General features: G+C 74.7%; 1 protein-coding gene across 12 annotated transcripts; it reads left to right on the top strand.

Moving 5' to 3' along the window:
• The first annotated feature begins 1453 nt into the window (after window positions 1-1453).
• On the top strand, window positions 1454-19545 carry ATP2B3 (ATPase plasma membrane Ca2+ transporting 3). 12 transcript variants are annotated; one of them, XR_010376577.1, is made up of 22 exons: window positions 1454-1536; window positions 2958-3098; window positions 4915-5104; window positions 5482-5679; window positions 6054-6311; window positions 6387-6512; window positions 6586-6714; window positions 7237-7395; window positions 7472-7686; window positions 8471-8713; window positions 9972-10213; window positions 11150-11384; window positions 12730-12909; window positions 13803-13890; window positions 14642-14748; window positions 15452-15575; window positions 15669-15882; window positions 16502-16713; window positions 17253-17360; window positions 17912-17931; window positions 18013-18169; window positions 19172-19284. XR_010376577.1 is itself a non-coding variant. In XM_064475448.1 (22 exons), exons 3-22 carry the CDS (start codon window positions 4927-4929, stop codon window positions 19463-19465), a joined length of 3555 nt encoding a protein of 1184 aa, XP_064331518.1. In that variant the 5' UTR covers window positions 1454-1536; window positions 2958-3098; window positions 4915-4926; the 3' UTR covers window positions 19466-19545. The 12 variants fall into 12 exon arrangements, 8 of the variants coding, with proteins under 8 accessions (XP_064331518.1, XP_064331517.1, XP_064331515.1 ...); XR_010376575.1 differs by lacking the exon at window positions 17912-17931 and adding an exon at window positions 17734-17753; XR_010376578.1 differs by lacking the exon at window positions 17912-17931 and adding an exon at window positions 17734-17753 and having other exon boundaries at window positions 15384-15575; window positions 16603-16713.
• Window positions 19546-19549: the final 4 nt, after the last annotated feature.

The following is a 19549-nucleotide window of genomic DNA, read 5'->3' as shown; positions in this document are numbered from 1 at the left end:
AGCGCGTCGCCCAATCACGGGGGGAGACGTCACGAGCGGGCCGCGGCGCCCAGCGGCCAATCAGGAGAGGGCGAGGCGCGCGGCGGGGGGGCGGGAAGGGGGCGGGGCTGCGGGCGGCGTCCGCGATTTCAAGCGGCGGCGGCGGAGGCGCGCGCCGCGCTCCCATTGGCGGGGCGGGGGTGGTGACGCTCCGCGCCCTGATTGGCTAGAGGCGGGCAGGGGCCGCGCGCTCCCAGCCGCTGGCCGCGGCCGGCCAGAGGTGGGGGGGCAGTGACGTGGCGTCGCCGCGAGCGCCGCGCTCCCATTGGCCGAAAAGGGCGGGAACGGCGCGCGCCGGGCCCTTAAGTGCGGGCGGGGTGGGGGGGGGGGTGGGCGGCCACGTGGGTGTCGCGCGGGCGCCGCCCTACGATTGGCCGAAAAGGGCGGGAAGGGCGCGCGCAGGGCCCTTAGTAGCGGTGGGGGGGCGGCCACGTGCCATCCCCGCGAGCGCCGCGCTCCGATTGGCGGAAAGGGGCGGGAGGGGTGCGAGCTGCCTCCGATTGGAGAGAAAGGGGCGGGAAGGGCGCGCGCCGGCGCTGATTGGCCGGGAGGGGCGAGGAGGGCGGCGCGGCGGCTCGGGCGGGAACGCGGGGGCACGTGCCCCTCGGGCGAGCGCCGCTCTCCGATTGGTGGGGGGTGCGGCGGGAGGAGCGCTGCGATTGGCGGGAGCCGCGCGGGGGGCGGGGCCCGGTGCCTGAGGGCGCCGTGTCGGTGCCGCGGCCGCCATTTTGTGCCGCCGCGCCCCGGAGGCGACCGAGCCCGGTCCGGCCTTTCCCCACCCCGGCCCCGCCATGGCGGGGGGCGGCCCTGGGGAGCTCCTGGCCCCAGGTGAGCGGGTGGGGGGGTGGGCGGGGGCCGGTGGCCGGGGCGGCCACCTGTGTGCGTGGGATTCTGTGGGGCACCCCCGTGTCCCCCCGTGTCCCCGGCCTGTTGGAATGCCTCGGTGAGGAGGGCATGTGGGGCACATGCCGGGGGCACATAAGGGACCCCCACAGGTCACACAGGACACATAAGCGACCCCCACGGGACACGCAGCACACGTGAGGGACCCCCACGGGTGACACGGGACCTGCTGGGGGCATGTGAGGGACCTCCACGGCACATGCAGGACACGTGAGGGGCACCCACGGGTGACATGGGGCCCGTGAGGGACCCCCCCCTGCCTGACACGGAGCGCGCTGGGAGCATGTGAGGGCCCCCCCCCCGCGGGTGACAGGGGACGCGTGAGGGACCCACAGAGGTCACACAGGACACGCGAGGGCCCCCCCCGTGGGTGATGTGGGGCACGTGAGGGGCCCCCCACGGGTGAACCGGGAGCCGCTGGGGCCGCCCGGGGTCAGCGGCGCGCGCCGAGGGGGCGTGCCCGGCTGCGGGGGGGGGCGTGCCCTCGTAGCCCAGCCCCTCCCCGGCAGGCCCCGCCCCTGCCGGCAGGCCCCGCCCCCGGCCCGCAGCGCGCCGCGCCTCGGGCACCGCCGCATCGCCGGGAGCCATGGGCCGGTACCGGGAGGGGGGGGGGTGCGATGGGGGAGGGCTGCGATGGGGGGGGGGGGGGGCTGCGGCCGCCCGAGCCCCGGTACCGCACTGCGGGGGGGGGGGAGCTCTGCGGGTGCGGGGTGACGGGGGTGGGGGGTGGTGCGGGGTGACGGGGGGTGACGGGCGCGATCAGGGCACACGCGCGTGTGCGAGCGTGCTGGGGGCACGCGTGGGTGTGCGTGTGCGAGCGTGCTGGGGGCACACACGGGTGTGAGAGGGCACGCGCGCGTGCAAGGGGGCTGGGGCACGTGCGTGCAGGCGTGAACGGCTGCACGCGCGTGCAAGCGCGTGCAAGCGCGCCGAGGGCGTGCAAGCACAGGTGTGACAGCACATGCGTGTGCGAGAGTGCCGAGGGCGTGCATGTGCCGTGTGACAGGGCCCACGCGTGTGCGAGCGTGCCGAGAACGTGCATGTACCGCGTGACAGGGCACACGCGTGTGGGGGCGTGCATGTACCGTGTGACAGGGCACACGCGTGTGCGAGCGTGCTGGGGGCGTGCATGTACCGTGTGACAGGGCACACGCGTGTGCGAGCGTGCTGGGGGCGTGCATGTACACATGTGATGGGCACATGCGTGTGGGAGCGTGCTGACCCCCCTGGTGGGAGCGAGCGGTGGGGCGGGGGTCCCCCCCCCACCCCGTGTGTGCCAGGCGCGGGGCGGGGTTTGCACACGCGTGTGCCCCCTCCCTCCCCTCCCCCCCCCCCCCCCACTGCCGGGGCCACCCCGCCCCCCCCTTTGGCGCAGTCCGCGCGCGCCCGCCGCAGGGCCGGGGGCGGGGCCGGGGCGGCGGGGCCCCGCCTCTTCCCTCCGCTCATTGGCCCATGCCATGGGACGGACAACCGGGGGGCGGGGCCTGGGCGGGGACGGGGGTGACCCGGGCGGGGGACGGGGATTTACTGGGGGAACTGGGGGTTGATGGGAGTGATTGAGGGAATCGTGGAGCGGGAGGCACTGGGGGAACTGGGAGTTACTGGGAGAACTGTGGGTCACTGGGAGTGACTGAGAACCTTGTGTCCCAGGGGTTACTGCGGGATCTGGAGGGACAGAGTGTTTCAGAGGAGCCTGGGAGATACTGGGATGACTGGGAGCTACTGGTGTTTGCTGAGGGAACTGGGAGTTACTGGGGGAATTGGGTGTTACGGGGAGTTTCTGCAGAGACCGGGAGTTATCGAGGAGCTGGGGGGACTGGGAGCTACTGGGATTCACTGACGGAACTGGAAGTTGTTGAGAGCTTTACTGTGTGAGGGGATCGCTGGAGGCACTGGGGGTTTCTGGGGGTCCTGGGGGGTGACTGGGGGCACTGGTGGTTATGGGGGCCGGGGGTGGTGGGGCAGACCGGGCGTGACTGGTGCACGCTGGGCGGCAGGTGACAGTGTGTCCCCAGGTGCGGCCCGGGCGGGGGGGGCGGCCGCCCCTGACCCCGGCGCCCTCCATGGCCTGGCCCCCCCGCGGGGGGCAGTGACCAGCCCGGGGGGGCCCCCCGGCATGACCCCCCCCGGGCCCTGCCACCGCCACCGCTGAGCAGGTGAGGGCCCTGCCATGTCCCCCCTCGGTGACCCCAGCCCCCAGCGCTGTCCCTGAGCCGTGTCCCCCCACCGTGTCCCCCCCTCGGTGACCCCAGCCCCCAGCGCTGTCCCTGAGCCGTGTCCCCCCACCGTGTCCCCCCTCGGTGACCCCAGCCCCCAGCGCTGTCCCTGAGCCGTGTCCCCCCGCCATGTCCCCCCTCGGTGACCCCAGCCCCCAGCGCTGTCCCTGAGCCGTGTCCCCCCGCCATGTCCCCCCTCGGTGACCCCAGCCCCCAGCGCTGTCCCTGAGCCGTGTCCCCCCACCATGTCCCCCCTCGGTGACCCCAGCCCCCAGCGCTGTCCCTGAGCCGTGTCCCCCCACCGTGTCCCCCCTCGGTGACCCCAGGCCCCAGCGCTGTCCCTGAGCCGTGTCCCCCCGCCGTGTCCCCCCTCGGTGACCCCAGCCCCCAGCGCTGTCCCTGAGCCGTGTCCCCCCGCCATGTCCCCCCTTGGTGACCCCAGCCCCCAGCGCTGTCCCTGAGCCGTGTCCCCCCACCATGTCCCCCCTCGGTGACCCCAGCCCCCAGCGCTGTCCCTGAGCCGTGTCCCCCCACCGTGTCCCCCCTCGGTGACCCCAGCCCCCAGCGCTGTCCCTGAGCCGTGTCCCCCCACCGTGTCCCCCCTCGGTGACCCCAGCCCCCAGCGCTGTCCCTGAGCCGTGTCCCCCCACCGTGTCCCCCCTCGGTGACCCCAGCCCCCAGCGCTGTCCCTGAGCCGTGTCCCCCCACCGTGTCCCCCCTCGGTGACCCCAGCCCCCAGCGCTGTCCCTGAGCCGTGTCCCCCCGCCATGTCCCCCCTCGGTGACCCCAGCCCCCAGCGCTGTCCCTGAGCCGTGTCCCCCCACCGTGTCCCCCCTCGGTGACCCCAGGCCCCAGCGCTGTCCCTGAGCCGTGTCCCCCCACTGTGTCCCCCCTCGGTGACCCCAGCCCCCAGCGCTGTCCCTGAGCCGTGTCCCCCCTCGGTGACCCCAGCCCCCAGCGCTGTCCCTGAGCCGTGTCCCCCTGCCATGTCCCCCCTCGGTGACCCCAGCCCCCAGCGCTGTCCCTGAGCCGTGTCCCCCCGCCATGTCCCCCCTCGGTGACCCCAGCCCCCAGCGCTGTCCCTGAGCCGTGTCCCCCCGCCATGTCCCCCCTCGGTGACCCCAGCCCCCAGCGCTGTCCCTGAGCCGTGTCCCCCTGCCATGTCCCCCCTCGGTGACCCCAGCCCCCAGCGCTGTCCCTGAGCCGTGTCCCCCCACCGTGTCCCCCCTCGGTGACCCCAGCCCCCAGTGCTGTCCCTGAGCCGTGTCCCCCCGCCATGTCCCCCCTCGGTGACCCCAGCCCCCAGTGCTGTCCCTGAGCCGTGTCCCCCCACCATGTCCCCCCTCGGTGACCCCAGCCCCCAGCGCTGTCCCTGAGCCGTGTCCCCCCGCCATGTCCCCCCTCGGTGACCCCAGCCCCCAGCGCTGTCCCTGAGCCGTGTCCCCCTGCCATGTCCCCCCTCGGTGACCCCAGCCCCCAGCGCTGTCCCTGAGCCGTGTCCCCCCACCATGTCCCCCCTCGGTGACCCCAGCCCCCAGCGCTGTCCCTGAGCCGTGTCCCCCTGCCATGTCCTCTCTCGGTGACCCCAGCCCCCAGCGCTGTCCCTGAGCCGTGTCCCCCGGCTGTGTCCCCCTGTGGTGCCCCTTGCCCCCAGTGGGGTCCCCCAGCCCCCCCACCTGGTGGTGTCACCTGTCCCCAGCCATGTCCCCAAGTCCTGTCCCCATCCCCAGCCGTGGGCCGTGTCCCGTCCCCGCAGGCCGCCGGTGCCATGGGGGACCTGGCCAGCAGCGCGGGGGAGGCCGGCCCCGGGGGGGGCTTCGGCTGCAGCCTGGCGGAGCTGCGGGCGCTGATGGAGCTGCGCGGCGCCGAGGCCCTGCTGAAGGTGCAGGAGGCCTACGGGGACGTCCAGGGGCTCTGCCGCCGCCTCCGCACCTCGCCCACCGACGGTAACGCCCCCGGGACCCCCCCCTTCCCTAGGGACCCCCTGGAACCCTCCACCATCACCAAGGTTCCCCCAGGACCCCCCAGAGACCGCCTTGTCCCCTAGGGACCCCACTGGGACTCCCCACCAGTCCCCCAGGGATCCCCTAGAGACCTCCCTCATCCCCTAGGGACCCCCTGGAACCCCTAGGGACCCCCAGGACCCCCCAAGAGACCTCACCGTTCTCCCAGGGACCCCCAGAGACCTCTCTGCCGCACCACAGACCCTGGGCCCCCCCCAGGGTCTCTCTGCCCCCCTTCCAAGGACCCCAGGCCCCCCCGGGGGGTGAGGGGGGCCGCGGGACACCCCGTTGCGGGACACCCAGTGTGCGGGCGCCCCCAGGGCTGTCGGAGGGGGCGGCGGAGCTGGAGCGGCGGCGCCAAGTCTTTGGCCAGAACTGGATCCCCCCGAAGCGCCCCAAGACCTTCGTGGAGCTGGTGTGGGAGGCGCTGCAGGACGTCACCCTCATCATCCTCGAGGTGGCCGCCGTCATCTCCCTGGGGCTCTCCTTCTACGCCCCCCCTAGCGGGGACACCCAAGGTGGGGGTGCCGGCGGTGGGGGGCTGGGGGGACCCTGCAGCGGGGGGCGGAGGGGCACCGTCCCCAGCATCCCCGTGTCCTCTGTGTCCCCGTCCTGGCATCACCCCGTGCCCTCCGTGTCCTCCCTGTCCCTGTCCCGATGACATTCTCGTGTCCCCCACGTTGCCGTCCCAGCGTCGTCCACGTGTCCCCCGCGTCCCCGTCCCGATGCCGTCCCCGCGTCCGCCATGTCCCCGCGTCCCGACGCCGTCCCCCGCGTCCGCCATGTCCCCGCGTCCCGACGCCGTCCCCGCGTCCGCCATGTCCCCGCGTCCCGACGCCGTCCCCGCGTCCCCACCGGTGGCCTGACGCCCCCCACCTTCCCCCCCCCGCAGTGTGCGGCCACGCCTCGGGGGGCGCGGAGGACGAGGGGGAGGCGGAGGCGGGCTGGATCGAGGGGGCGGCCATCCTGCTGTCGGTGGCCTGCGTCGTCCTCGTCACCGCCTTCAACGACTGGAGCAAGGAGCGCCAGTTCCGGGGGCTGCAGAGCCGCATCGAGCAGGAGCAGCGCTTCACCGTCGTGCGCCACGGCCGCCAGGCCCAGGTCCCCGTCGCCGAGCTGGTGGTGGGCGACGTCGCCCAGGTCAAGTACGGTGAGCGCGGGGGGGCCTGGCGGGGGGCCGGGGGCCGCCCCGAGGCCGCGGCGGGGTGACGCGGTGCCCTCGCAGGCGACCTGCTGCCGGCCGACGGCGTCCTCATCCAGGGCAACGACCTGAAGATCGACGAGAGCGCGCTGACGGGCGAGTCCGACCACGTCCCCAAGGCGGTCGACAAGGACCCCATGCTGCTCTCGGGTGAGCCGGGGGCCTGCGGGGGGGGCTCCGGCGGCCCGGGGGGCCCCGCTGCCACCCCCCCGTCCCCCCACAGGCACCCACGTCATGGAGGGCTCGGGGAAGATGGTGGTGACGGCCGTGGGGGTCAACTCGCAGAGCGGCATTATCTTCACCCTGCTGGGGGCCGGCGGCGAGGAGGAGGAGGAGAGGAAGGAGAAGAAAGGTGCGTGTCGGCGCCCCTTCCCTCTGCCCCGTGCCTGTCCTGCTGTCTGTCCGTCCCTCTGGTGTGTGGCCGGGGTGGGCTCCCCGCTCCGTCCCGGGGCTGCCTCTATCTGGAGTGACTCCGGAGTGACCCTGGATTGGCCGTGGCGGGGCTCCCCGCTCCGTCGCGGGGCTGCCTCTATCCGGAGTGACTCCGGAGTGACCCTGGATTGGCCGTGGCTGGGCTCCCCGCTCCGTCGCGGGGCTGCCTCTATCCGGAGTGACTCCGGAGTGACGCTGGATTGGCCAGGGCTGGGCTCCCCGCTCCGTCCCGGGGCTGCCTCTATCCGGAGTGACTCCGGAGCGGCTCAGGGTGATGGTTCCTGCAGCCCCTCGGGGGTCCCGGTGTCCCCGATGGAGCCGGGTCCTTCCTGCGGCCCCTGTCCCCGCCGGGTGGGCGCGGAGGTGGGCGCGGGGGGTCCCCGCCCCCGCCCTTGTGCCGCAGGGAAGCCCCAGGACGGGCGTGCGTGTCCCCCCTCCCCAGGCAAGAAGCAGGACGGGGCGGCGGCGATGGAGATGCAGCCGCTGAAGGGCGCGGAGGGGGGCGACGCCGAGGAGCGGGCGCGCGGCGCCGGCGCCCGCAAGGAGAAGTCGGTGCTGCAGGGCAAGCTCACCAAGCTGGCCGTCCAGATCGGCAAGGCAGGTGGGCGCCGCGCCCGGGCGGGGCCCGGGCGGGGCCTGGGCGGGGCCTGGGCGGGGCCTGAGGGCGCTGTGCGCAGGGCTGCTGATGTCGGCGGTGACGGTGATCGTCCTGGTGCTGTACTTCGTGGTGGAGACCTTCGTGGTGGAGGGGCGGCCCTGGCTGCCCCAGTGCGCCCCCGTCTACGTCCAGTACTGGGTCAAGTTCTTCATCATCGGCGTCACCGTCCTCGTGGTGGCCGTCCCCGAGGGGCTGCCGCTCGCCGTCACCATCTCCCTCGCCTACTCCGTCAAGGTCAGGCCCCCCGCGCCCCGCCTCGCGGTCCGCCCCGCTCCTCATCCGTCCGTCTGTCCGTCCTCCCGCCCCGGCGCGGATCCGACCCTGCCCGCCCCCACGTCCAGCCCTCCGTTCCACCACCCTCTGCCCATTCTCCGAGCTTCCCATCCGCCTGCCCCTCCGTCTGTCCGCTTACCCCCTGTCCGTCTGTCCTCAAAGCTCCTCCACGGATCCATCTGTCTGTCTGTCTGTTCGTCCGTCCACCCCAGCACGGATCCATCCCTGTCCACCCCCCCGTCCATCCGTCTGTTCCACCACCCTCTGCCCGTTCCCCAAGCTCCTTCCCATCCGCCTGCCCTTCCATCTGTCCACTTACCCCCTGTCCGTCTGTCCTCAGAGCTCCTCCACTGATCCATCTTGTCTGTCCGTCCACCCCAGCACGGATCCATCCCTGTCTGTCCCCCACACCCATCCGTCTGTTCCACCACCCCTCTTGCTGCCCTCTGAGCTCCTCTCCATCCGTCCACCCCCCCGTCTGTCCGTCCACTTCTCTGTCTGTCCGTCTACTCCTCTGTCTGTCTATCCCGCCATCTGTTCGTGTACCCGTCCGTCTCTCCTCCAAGCGTGTCTGTCCATTTTCAGAGCTCTGTCCGTCTGTCCGCGAGCCCCTCCCTCCGTCCCTCCCCTGCCAGCCCCCGCCCCGCCGCGGCCCCCTCACCTCCCCCCGCCCCGGGGCGCCTCCGGGGCACTCCCTCCCCCCCGCCCCAGCGCCCCCCATCTGCCCCCCGCCCCCCCCCCCCAGAAAATGATGCGGGACAACAACCTGGTGCGGCACCTGGACGCCTGCGAGACGATGGGCAACGCCACGGCCATCTGCTCCGACAAGACGGGGACGCTCACCACCAACCGCATGACGGTGGTGCAGGCCTTCGTGGGGGACACGCACTACCGCGGGCCCCCCGAGCCCGGCGCCCTGCCGCCCCGCACCCTCGACCTGCTGGTGCAGGCCATCGCCATCAACAGCGCCTACACCTCCAAGATCCTGGTGAGGGGCTGGGGGCGCGGGGAGGGGGGCTGGGGGCGCGGGGAGAGGGGCTGGGGGCGCGGGGAGAGGGGCTGGGGGCGCGGGGAGAGGGGCTGGGGGCGCGGGGAGGGGAGCTGGGGGCGCGGGGAGGGGAGCTGGGGGCGCGGGGAGGGGAGCTGGGGGCGCGGGGAGGGGGGCTGGGGGCGCGGGGAGAGGGGCTGGGGGCGCGGGGAGGGGAGCTGGGGGCGCGGGGAGGGGAGCTGGGGGCGCGGGGAGAGGGGCTGGGGGTGCGGGGAGGGGAGCTGGGGGTGTGGGGAGAGGGGCTGGGGGCGTGGGGAGAGGGGCTGGGGGCGCGGGGAGAGGAGCTGGGGGTGTGGGGAGAGGGGCTGGGGGTGTGGGGAGAGGGGCTGGGGGCGCGGGGAGGGGAGCTGGGGGTGTGGGGAGAGGGGCTGGGGGTGTGGGGAGAGGGGCTGGGGGCGCGGGGAGGGGAGCTGGGGGTGCGGGGAGGGGCTGGGGGCGTGGGGAGAGGGGCTGGGGGCACAGGGAGGGGAGCTGGGGGTGCGGGGAGGGGCTGGGGGTGCGGGGAGGGGGAGCTGGGAGTGTGGGGAGAGGGGCTGGGGGCGCGGGGAGAGGGGCTGGGGGCGTGGGGAGAGGGGCTGGGGGTGCGGGGAGGCGAGCTGGGGGCGTGGGGAGAGGGGCTGGGGGCGCGGGGAGGGGAGCTGGGAGTGTGGGGAGGGGAGCTGGGGGCGTGGGGAAGGGGAGCTGGGGGAGCTGGGGGTGTGGGGAGGGGAGCTGGGGGCGTGGGGGGAGCTCAGCCCACAGGTGGGGGGCACGCCCCTCAGGGGGGTTGGGACACTGGGGGGGTCACTCGACGCCCCCAGGGACCCCTATTTGACCCACTCTCTTCTCTCTGCCCCTAATGGCCATTCTTTGCCCCTTGTCCTGTGCCTGCCCCCCATCTCTGCCCACCCCGCCCCCCATATCCACCCCCTACCCCCATCTCTGCCCCCTGACCCCCATATCCACCCCTGCCCCCCATATCTTCCCCTCAACCCTTGTATCCACCCCCCAACCCCCTATATCTCTCCCCCTGCCCCCCATATCTCTCCCTTTGGCCCCCACACCCACCCCTGACACCCGTATCGTCTCCCCCAACCCTTGTATCCACCCCCAAACCCCCATCTCTGCCCCCCCGTCTCCCTCCCCCGACCCCCATACGTCTCCCCCCGCCCCCCATACGTCTCCCCCCGCCCCCCGTGGCCCTCCCCCCGCCCCCCAGCCCCCCGAGGCGGCGGGGGCGCTGCCGCGGCAGGTGGGCAACAAGACGGAGTGCGCGCTGCTGGGGCTGGTGCTGGCGCTGCGGCGGGACTACGAGGCGGAGCGGGCGCGCGTGCCCGAGGAGCGGCTGCACAAGGTGTACACCTTCAACTCCGTGCGCAAGTCCATGAGCACCGTCACGCGCCTGCCCGCCGGCGGCTTCCGCCTCTTCAGCAAGGGCGCCTCCGAGATCCTGCTGCGCAGGTGAGGGGCCGCCCCCCGGCACGGGGTCCCCCGGGGGCCTCCGAGACCCCGCCGCGCCCCTACACGGGCACGGGGTCCCCCGGGGGCCTCCGAGACCCCGCCGCGCCCCTACACGGGCACGGGGTCCCCCGGGGGCCTCCGAGACCCCGCCGCGCCCCTACACGGGCACGGGGTCCCCCGGGGGCCTCCGAGACCCCGCTGCGTGGGTGAGGGGCTGCGCCCCGGCACGACCATGGGCATGTGATGGGAACACTTGGGGGACCCCCTCAAGGCATCCCTGGGGTCCTCCTGCGCACCGAGTGTGTCCTGCACCCCAGAAGTGCCCCCGGGGACCCCCAAAGACTGTCCGATATCCCCCCATGCTGCTGGGGCCCTCCACCCCAGGAGGGCAGGGGGTGTCGGGGGGCTGCAGCCCCCCAGTGTATGTCCCCCGCAGGTGCTCTGCCATCCTGGGCCGCGGCGGGGGGTGTCGGGGTGCGCAGCCCCCAGCCCCCCGGTGCGTGTCCCCACAGGTGCTCTGCCATCCTGGGCCGCGGCGGGGGGTGCCGGGGTGTCGGGGTGCGCAGCCCCCAGCCCCCCGGTGCGTGTCCCCGCAGGTGCTCTGCCATCCTGGGCCGCGGCGGGGGGTGTCGGGGTGCGCAGCCCCCAGCCCCCAGCCCCCCGGTGCGTGTCCCCGCAGGTGCTCTGCCATCCTGGGCCGCGGCGGGGGGTGTCGGGGTGCGCAGCCCCCAGCCCCCAGCCCCCCGGTGCGTGTCCCCGCAGGTGCTCTGCCATCCTGGGCCGCGGCGGGGGGTGCCGGGGTGTCGGGGTGCGCAGCCCCCAGCCCCCAGCCCCCCGGTGTGTGTCCCCACAGGTGCTCTGCCATCCTGGGCCGCGGCGGGGGGTGTCGGGGTGCGCAGCCCCCAGCCCCCAGCCCCCCGGTGCGTGTCCCCACAGGTGCTCTGCCATCCTGGGCTGCGGCGGCGAGGCGCGGGCCTTCGGGCCGCGGGAGCGCGAGGCGCTGGTGCGCGGCGTGGTGGAGCCGATGGCGGCGGCCGGGCTCCGCACCCTCGTCCTGGCCTTCCGCGACTTCCCCCCCGGCCCCGAGCCCCCCTGGGACGACGAGGCCACCATCGTGGGGCAGCTCACCTGCATCGCCATCGTGGGCATCGAGGACCCCGTGCGCCCCGAGGTGCGGGGGCGTGGGGGGGACGGGGGGCTGTGGGAACATGTGGGGGGACACATGGGGACGTGTGGGGACATGGTGGGGCGTGGGGGACATGGGGGTGGGATGTGGGGGGCACAGGGACACAGCACGTTGGGGGAATGGGGGGAGGGGATGTGTGGGGGACATGGGGGGGGGACGGGGACACAGGGCACACTGTGGGGAAGGGGGTGTGGGGATACGTAGAGGATGGGGGAAAGGGCATGTGGGGCGATGGGACGCAGGGACGCGTGTGGGACGGGGGGAGGGCGGGGGGATGTGGGGGGCACACAGGACATGGGGACACGTGGGGACACGGGACGGGGGACGTGGGGACAGCAGGTGATGGGGGCACAGCGGGACGTGGGGCCACACAGGAGGTGCGGTGGGGTCTGGGGGCGCGCCGTGGGGACACGCGGGGGTCTGGGGGCGCGCCATGGGGACACGTGGGGGTCTGGGGGTGTGCCGTGGGGACACGCGAGGGTCTGGGGGCGCACCGTGGGGACACGCGAGGGTCTGGGGGCATGCTGTGGGGCACGCGGGGGCTGTGGGGGCATGCCGTGGGGACACACAGGGGGTCTGGGGGCGCACCGTGGGGACACGCAGGGGTCTGGGGCGCACCATGGGGACACGCGGGGGTCTGGGGGCGCGCCGTGGGGACATGCGGGGGTCTGGGGGCGCACTGTGGGGCATGTGGGGGTCTGGGGGCGCGCCGTGGGGACATGCGGGGGGTCTGGGGGCGCACTGTGGGGACATGCAGTGGGTCTGGGGGCGCGCCGTGGGGCACATGGGGGTCAGGGGGCGGCTGTGGGGCACGCGGGGGATGTGGGGGCATGCCGTGGGGACACGCGGGGGTTGGGGGGCGGCTGTGGGGCACGTGGGGGATGTGGGGGCGTGCTGTGGGGACATGTGGGGGGTCTGGGGGTGCGCCATGGGGACACGCGAGGGTCTGGGGGCGCGCTGTGGGGACACGCGGGGGTCGGGGGTGCGCCGTGGGGACACGCGGGGGTCTGGGGGTGCGCCGTGGGGACACGCGAGGGTCTGGGGGCATGCTGTGGGGCACGCGGGGGATGTGGGGGCATGCCGTGGGGACACACAGGGGGTCTGGGGGTGCGCCATGGGGACACGCGAGGGTCTGGGGGCGCACCGTGGGGCACGCGGGGGTCGGGGGTCGCGCCGTGGGGCACGCGGGGGTCGGGGGCCGCGCCGTGGGGACACGCGGGGGTCTGGGGGTGTGCTGTGGGGACATGCGGGGGTCTGGGGGCGCGCCGTGGGGACACGCGGGGGTCGGGGGTCGCGCCGTGGGGCACGCGGGGTCACGGTGCCGCGGCAGGTGCCCGAGGCCATCCGGAAGTGCCAGCGCGCCGGGATCACGGTGCGGATGGTGACGGGCGACAACCTGAACACGGCGCGCGCCATCGCCGCCAAGTGCGGCATCCTGCCCCCCGGCGAGGAGTGGCTCTGCCTCGAGGGCAAGGAGTTCAACCGCCGCATCCGCAACGAGAAGGGGGAGGTACGGGGGCGGGGGGCGCTGGGGCGACGCCCTGGGGTGGGCTGGGGGCGCTGGGGCAACACCCTGCGATGGGCTGGGGGTACTGGGGCAGCATGCTGGGATGGGCTGGGGGCGCTGGGGGCACTGGGGCGACGCCCTGGGGTGGGCTGGGGGCGCTGGGGCAACACCCTGCGATGGGCTGGGGGTACTGGGGCAGCATGCTGGGATGGGCTGGGGGCGCTGGGGGCACTGGGGCGACGCCCTGGGGTGGGCTGGGGGCGCTGGGGCAACACCCTGCGATGGGCTGGGGGTACTGGGGCAGCATGCTGGGATGGGCTGGGGGCGCTGGGGGCACTGGGGCGACGCCCTGGGGTGGGCTGGGGGCGCTGGGGCAACACCCTGCGATGGGCTGGGGGCGCTGGGGCGATGCCCTGGGGTGGGCTGGGGGCACTGGGGCAACGCCCTGGGGTGGGCTGGGGGCGCTGGGGCGATGCCCTGGGGTGGGCTGGGGGCACTGGGGCAATGCCCTGGGGTGGGCTGGGGGTGCTGGGGCGATGCCCTGGGATGGGCTGGGGGCACTGGGGGCACTGGGACAATGCCCTGGGGTGGGCTGGGGGTGCTGGGGCGATGCCCTGGGATGGGCTGGGGGCACTGGGGGCACTGGGGCGACGCCCTGGGGTGGGCTGGGGGCGCTGGGGTGATTGGGGGGGGGCACTGGGATGGACTGGGAGCTTTGGAAGAGCCTGAGGGGGGAGGACGTGGCTCAGCACAGGGTCCCTGGGGGGGGCCGGGGGGCCGCGGAGCTCTGGGGGTGCCCCAGGGTTTGGGGGCGGGGCTGGGCTGTCCGGGGGGGGCAGGGGCCCCCAGAGGGACAGCGGGGGGCTCACCCCCCACCCCCCCCCCGCGCCCCCCAGGTCGAGCAGGAGCGCCTCGATAAGGTGTGGCCCAAGCTGCGGGTCCTGGCGCGGTCGTCGCCCACCGACAAGCACACCCTGGTCAAAGGTGGGGGGCGCGGGGGGCTTTCGGGGTGCAGGGGGGCATTTGGGGGAGAGGAGGGGGTCTGGGGGTGCCTGGGGTGGAGGGGGGTGTTTAGGGGGGAAGGGGAGGTCTGGGGGGTCAGGAGGGCGCTGAGGGGGGCACTCAGGGGTCGGGGGGTGCTGAGGGGTCTGCGGGGTGCTCAGGGGCCTGGGGGGGGCTGAGGGGGTCACTGAGGGGTTGGGGGGGCCGGGGGGGGCGCTGAGGGGGGCACTCGGGGTCAGGGGGGTGCTGAGGGGTCTGTGGGGTGCTCAGGGGCCTGGGGGGGGCTGAGGGGGACACTGGGTGGGCTGAGGAGGGTGCTCAGGGGTCAGGGGGGCCTGGGGGGGCGCTGAGGGGGGCACTCAGGGGTCAGGGGTCTGGGGGGTGCTCAGGGGCCTGGGGGGGGCTGAGGGGGTCACTGAGGGGTCGGGGGGGCTGGGTGGGCTGAGGAGGGTGCTTAGGGGTCTAGGGGGGTGCTGAGGGGTCGGGGGGTGCTGAGGGGTCTGCAGGGCGCTCAGGGGCCTGGGGGGGGCTGAGGGGGGCGCTGAGGGGTCGGGGGGCCGGGGGGGCGCTGAGGGGGGCACTGGGGGGGCGCTGAGGGGTCGGGGGGGCGCTGAGGGGGGCACTGGGGGGGCGCTGAGGGGGGCACTGGGGGGGCGCTGAGGGGGGCGCTGAGGGGGGCGCTGGGGGGGCGCTGGGGGGGCGCTGGGGGGGCGCTGAGGGGGGCCGCCCCCAGGGATCATCGACAGCACCGCCGGGGAGCAGCGGCAGGTCGTGGCTGTCACCGGCGACGGCACCAACGACGGCCCCGCCCTCAAGAAGGCCGACGTCGGCTTCGCCATGGTAACGCGCCCCCCACCCCCCGCCGCCCCCTCGGGGGCCCCCCCAGCATCCCCAGAGCCCCCCGACCCCTTCAGGGGGTCCCCCCAAATCCCGCCCGGGACCGTCATCGTCGGGCACCGCCTCAGTCCTGCCCCAGTGTCCCCCACTTGGCCCCATCTCCATCCTGGGGGGTCCCTGGGCCCCCCCCCACCTGGGCCCCCCTTCCCTCGCCCACCCTGGGACCCCTCCCCACCTGGGCCCCCTCCCCACCTGGGCCCCCCTTCCCTCGCCCACCCTGGGACCCCTCCCCGCCCCGGGCCCCCTCCCCTCGCCCACCCAGCTCCCTCCAGGGCCCCTCCCCACCCCGGGCCCCCTCCCCTCGCCCACCCAGCTCCCTCCAGGGCCCCTCCCCGCCCCGGGCCCCCTCCCCTCGCCCACCCGGCTCCCCCCAGGGCCCCTCCCCGCCCCGGGCCCCCTCCCCTCGCCCACCCGGCTCCCTCCAGGGCCCCTCCCCGCCCCGGGCCCCCTCCCCTCGCCCACCCGGCTCCCCCCAGGGCCCCTCCCCGCCCCGGGCCCCCTCCCCTCGCCCACCCGGCTCCCTCCAGGGCCCCTCCCCGCCCCGGGCCCCCTCCCCTCGCCCACCCGGCTCTCCGCAGGGCATCGCGGGGACGGACGTGGCCAAGGAGGCGTCCGACATCATCCTGACGGACGACAACTTCTCCAGCATCGTCAAGGCCGTGATGTGGGGCCGCAACGTCTACGACAGCATCTCCAAGTTCCTCCAGTTCCAGCTCACCGTCAACGTGGTGGCCGTGGTGGTGGCCTTCACCGGCGCCTGCATCACCCAGGTGGGGCGCGGGGGGCGGCGCGGGGGGCGCGCGGGGGGCGCGCGGGGGCGAGGGGCGCCCGTCCGTCCGTCCGTCCGTCCCGCCGCCCCGCAGGACTCCCCGCTGAAGGCCGTGCAGATGCTGTGGGTCAACCTCATCATGGACACGCTGGCCTCGCTGGCGCTGGCCACCGAGCCGCCGACGGAGGCCCTGCTGCTGCGCAAGCCCTACGGCCGCGGCACGCCCCTCATCTCCCGCACCATGCTCAAGAACATCCTGGGCCACGCCGCCTACCAGCTCGTCATCATCTTCACCCTCCTCTTCGTCGGTGCGTGCGCCCCGCGCGGCCCCGGGGCAGCGGGAGCGGGTCCCGCACCCACGGGAGGGCTCCCACAGCCGGGGCTCTGTCCCTCGGGGGGTCCCACGCCCCACGGGAGGGGTGGGGAGGGGTCCTGCACCCATGGCCGTGTCTGTGGAGGGGTCCCACACCCCAAGGGAGGGGTCCTGCACCCATGGCCATGTCCCTGGGGGGGTCCCACACCCCAAGGGAGGGGTCCTGCACCCATGGCCGTGTCCGTAGGGGGGTCCCACGCCCCAAGGGAGGGGTCCTGCACCCATGGCCGTGTCCGTAGGGGGGTCCCACACCCCAAGGGAGGGGTCCTGCACCCATGGCCGTGTCTGTGGAGGGGTCCCACGCCCCAAGGGAGGGGTCCTGCACCCATGGCCGTGTCCGTAGGGGGGTCCCACGCCCCAAGGGAGGGGTCCTGCACCCATGGCCGTGTCCGTAGGGGGGTCCCACACCCCAAGGGAGCGGTCCTGCACCCACGGCCGTGTCCCTGGGGGGGGGTGTCCCACAACCACATCTCTGGGGGGGGTCCCACACTCGCGGGAGGTGCGGGGAGGGGTCCCTGGCGCTGCCACGCCCCCGGCTGACGCTGCCCCCGCAGGGGAGGTGCTGTTCGACATCGACAGCGGGCGCCACGCCCCCCTGCACGCCCCGCCCTCGGAGCACTACACCATCATCTTCAACACCTTCGTCATGATGCAGCTCTTCAACGAGGTCAACGCCCGCAAGATCCACGGCGAGAGGAACGTCTTCGACGGCATCTGCGCCAGCCCCATCTTCTGCTCCATCGTCCTCGGCACCTTCGCCGTCCAGGTGGGGGCGGGGGGCCGCACAGGCACCCCCCGGGGTCACATGGGCACCCCTGGGGTCACACAGGCACCCCTGGGGACGGGGGGTCACACAGGCACCCCCCCAGGGACAGGGAGGGACCTTGGCGTCCTCTCCGCGGGCCCAGCCGCCTTTGCCATCCAGGGGGCTGTGGGGAGCTCTGGGGGGACCCTTGGGGACCCCCAGGCTGGGAGGGCACCCCCAGAGAGCTCCAGAGACGGAAGGGACCCATGGGGACCCCCAGATGTGGAGGGGGCCATGGTGATCCACCCCCCCGGGTACCCCAGGCACGGAGGGGACCCCCCATCTTCTGCCTCGTCAGCTTGGGCGCCTTCTCCAGCCGGGGGAGCCATGGGGACCCCCGGGGACCCCATTGGGGTCCCGTCACCCGTGGGGACCCCCAGCGCCCTGTGGGTGCCCCCAGCCCCCACAGGTCCCCTCTTCTCCCCACGAGGACCCTTGTGCCCCACGGGGACCCCCTGTCACCCCGTGGGGACCCCACTGAGCCCCCCCGTCCCCCCCAGATCATCATCGTGCAGTTTGGGGGGAAGCCCTTCAGCTGCTCCCCGCTCAGCGCCGAGCAGTGGCTGTGGTGCCTCTTCGTGGGGGTCGGCGAGCTCGTCTGGGGGCAGGTACGTGCGGGACCCCCCCGGGGGACCCCCCAAAGCCCTGGCACCCCCCGGGACCCCCCCGACACCCAGGGACCCCCCCAAAGCCCAGGGATCCCCTCAAAGCCTTGTGACCCACCTGGAGACTCCCCAACCCCCCTGGAGACCCCCCCCAAAGCCCTGGGACCCCCGGGGACCCCAATGCCTGCGGAGGGGAGGGGGGCCATGCCGTGAGCCCCTGGGCGCCCCCTCCCCCAGAGGGGCTGCGCCCTGCAGTGACCCCCCCCCAGCCCCGTTACTTCGTTAACCTGCTAACGAGGCCCTGGGTGCCCTCGGTAACCCTGGCCCTAATTAACCCCGCGCCCTCATTAGCCCCGCCCTCATTAGCCCCGCCCAGGTGATGGCGTGGGTGCCCTCGTTAGCCCCGCCCTTGTTAGCCCCACCCTCGCTAACACCCTGCCCTCGTTAGCCCCGCCCAGGTGATGGCGTGGGCGCCCTTGTTAGCCCCGCCCTTGTTAGCCCCGCCCTCGCTAGCCCCACCCTCGCTAACACCCCGCCCTCATTGCCCCGCCCAGGTGATGGCGTGGGTGCCCTTGTTAGCCCCGCCCTCGCTAGCCCCACCCTCGCTAACACCCCGCCCTCATTGCCCCGCCCAGGTGATGGTGTGGGTGCCCAGCGGGCGGCTGCGCTGCCCCGGGGCGGGGCCGGGCGTGGCGGGGCGGCGGCCGCAGGAGGAGGAGGAGGATGACGACGACGACGACGACGCGGCCGAGCGGGAGCTGCGGCGGGGGCAGGTGCTCTGGGTGCGCGGCCTCAACCGCATCCAGACCCAGGTGGGTGCCCGACCCCTGACCCCGATCCTGACCCCTGACCCCCACCGTGACCCCGACCCGACCCCTGACCCCTGACCCCTACCTTGACCCCGACCCGACCCCTGACCCCGATCCTGACCCCTGACCCCCACCGTGACCCCGACCCGACCCCTGACCCCGATCCTGACCCCTGACCCCCACCGTGACCCCGACCCGACCCCTGACCCCGATCCTGACCCCTGACCCCCACCGTGACCCCGACCCCTGACCCCGATCCTGACCCCTGACCCCCACCGTGACCCCGACCCGACCCCTGACCCCAACCAACTCAGGGAACCACCCAGGATTGGGCCCTGCCAGGGGAGCCCGGCCCCACAGTCCCTGCTGACCCTTCACCCCTGACCCTGTGGGACCCCTGACCCTTCACCCCTGACCCTGTGGGACCCCTGACCCTTCACCCCTGACCCTGTGGGACCCCTGACCCTTCACTCCTGACCCTGTGGGACCCCTGACCCTTCACCCCTGACCCTGTGGGACCCCTGACCCTTGATCTGTGACCCTCCGTGACCCCCCAAGCCCAGAGCCCACCCTGTAGAGGTCCGTGACCCCCAGGGCTCCTACAGTAGTGACCTTTGACCTCTGACCCCAAGGGTCCCTTATGCCCCCTGACCCTTGACCTCTGCCCCTGCAGCCCCCAACACTCTCTGGGCCGGGGTGGCCCTGCCCCCCTCATGCCCCCCCCAGCCAGCACCGTGACCCCTGACCTCTGACCCCGTGGGCCCCCCTGACCCCTATCTCGGGGCTCAGCCCCCCAGGGACCCCCTGAGCTCCGCCCTTCCTCCCCCCCCACCTCCCCCCTCATCATCCCCCCTACCCTTCCCCCCCCCCGCTCTGGGGGTCCCCCAACCCCCGGCACCCCTGGGTGGGTGGGGGGGCACCCACATCCCCAGGGGTCGGGGGGCTGATCTGGGGGGTCAGCAGGGGGTCGGGGCGCCCCCTCAGCGCCCCCCCTCCCCCCCCCAGATGCGGGTGGTGCGGGCGTTCCGCAGCTCCCTGGGGGGGCCCCCCCCGCGCCCCGAGGCCCGGCCCGGCCCCCCCCCTGGGCCCCCCCTTCGGCGACGGGCGCGACATCCCCCTCATCGACGACACGGACGCCGAGAGCGAGGCCCCCCCGAACCGCAACAACAACCACGCGCCGCCCCCCCGCGGGGGGGCCGCCCCCCGCCTCCACAGCCTGGAGACGTCGCTGTAGGGGCCGGGACCCCCCGGCGCACGGACGGACCCACGGACGGACCCACGGACGGGGCCTGCCGATAAGCCATGTTTCTCAGCGGGGGGGTGGGGGGGCCCCCCGCTGACCCCCGACCCCGCCTGGGCGGGGTGGGGGAGGGGGGTGGGGGA

The sequence above is a fragment of the Phalacrocorax carbo genome, chromosome 29 (genome assembly GCF_963921805.1).
Source record: "Phalacrocorax carbo chromosome 29, bPhaCar2.1, whole genome shotgun sequence".
Taxonomy (NCBI): domain Eukaryota; kingdom Metazoa; phylum Chordata; class Aves; order Suliformes; family Phalacrocoracidae; genus Phalacrocorax; species Phalacrocorax carbo.
This window is presented reverse-complemented; position numbering and strand designations above follow the sequence as displayed.

Excerpts from the sequence above, each read along its gene's own strand:
- ATP2B3 (XM_064475445.1), top strand. The coding sequence starts at position 4,927 with ATGGGGGACCTGGCCAGCAGCGCGGGGGAGGCCGGCCCCGGGGGGGGC. Across the intron at positions 6,312-6,386 it reads CGTCGCCCAGGTCAAGTACG|GCGACCTGCTGCCGGCCGAC; the intron begins GTGAGCGCGGGG and ends GTGCCCTCGCAG. Across the intron at positions 8,714-9,971 it reads CCTACACCTCCAAGATCCTG|CCCCCCGAGGCGGCGGGGGC; the intron begins GTGAGGGGCTGG and ends CCCGCCCCCCAG.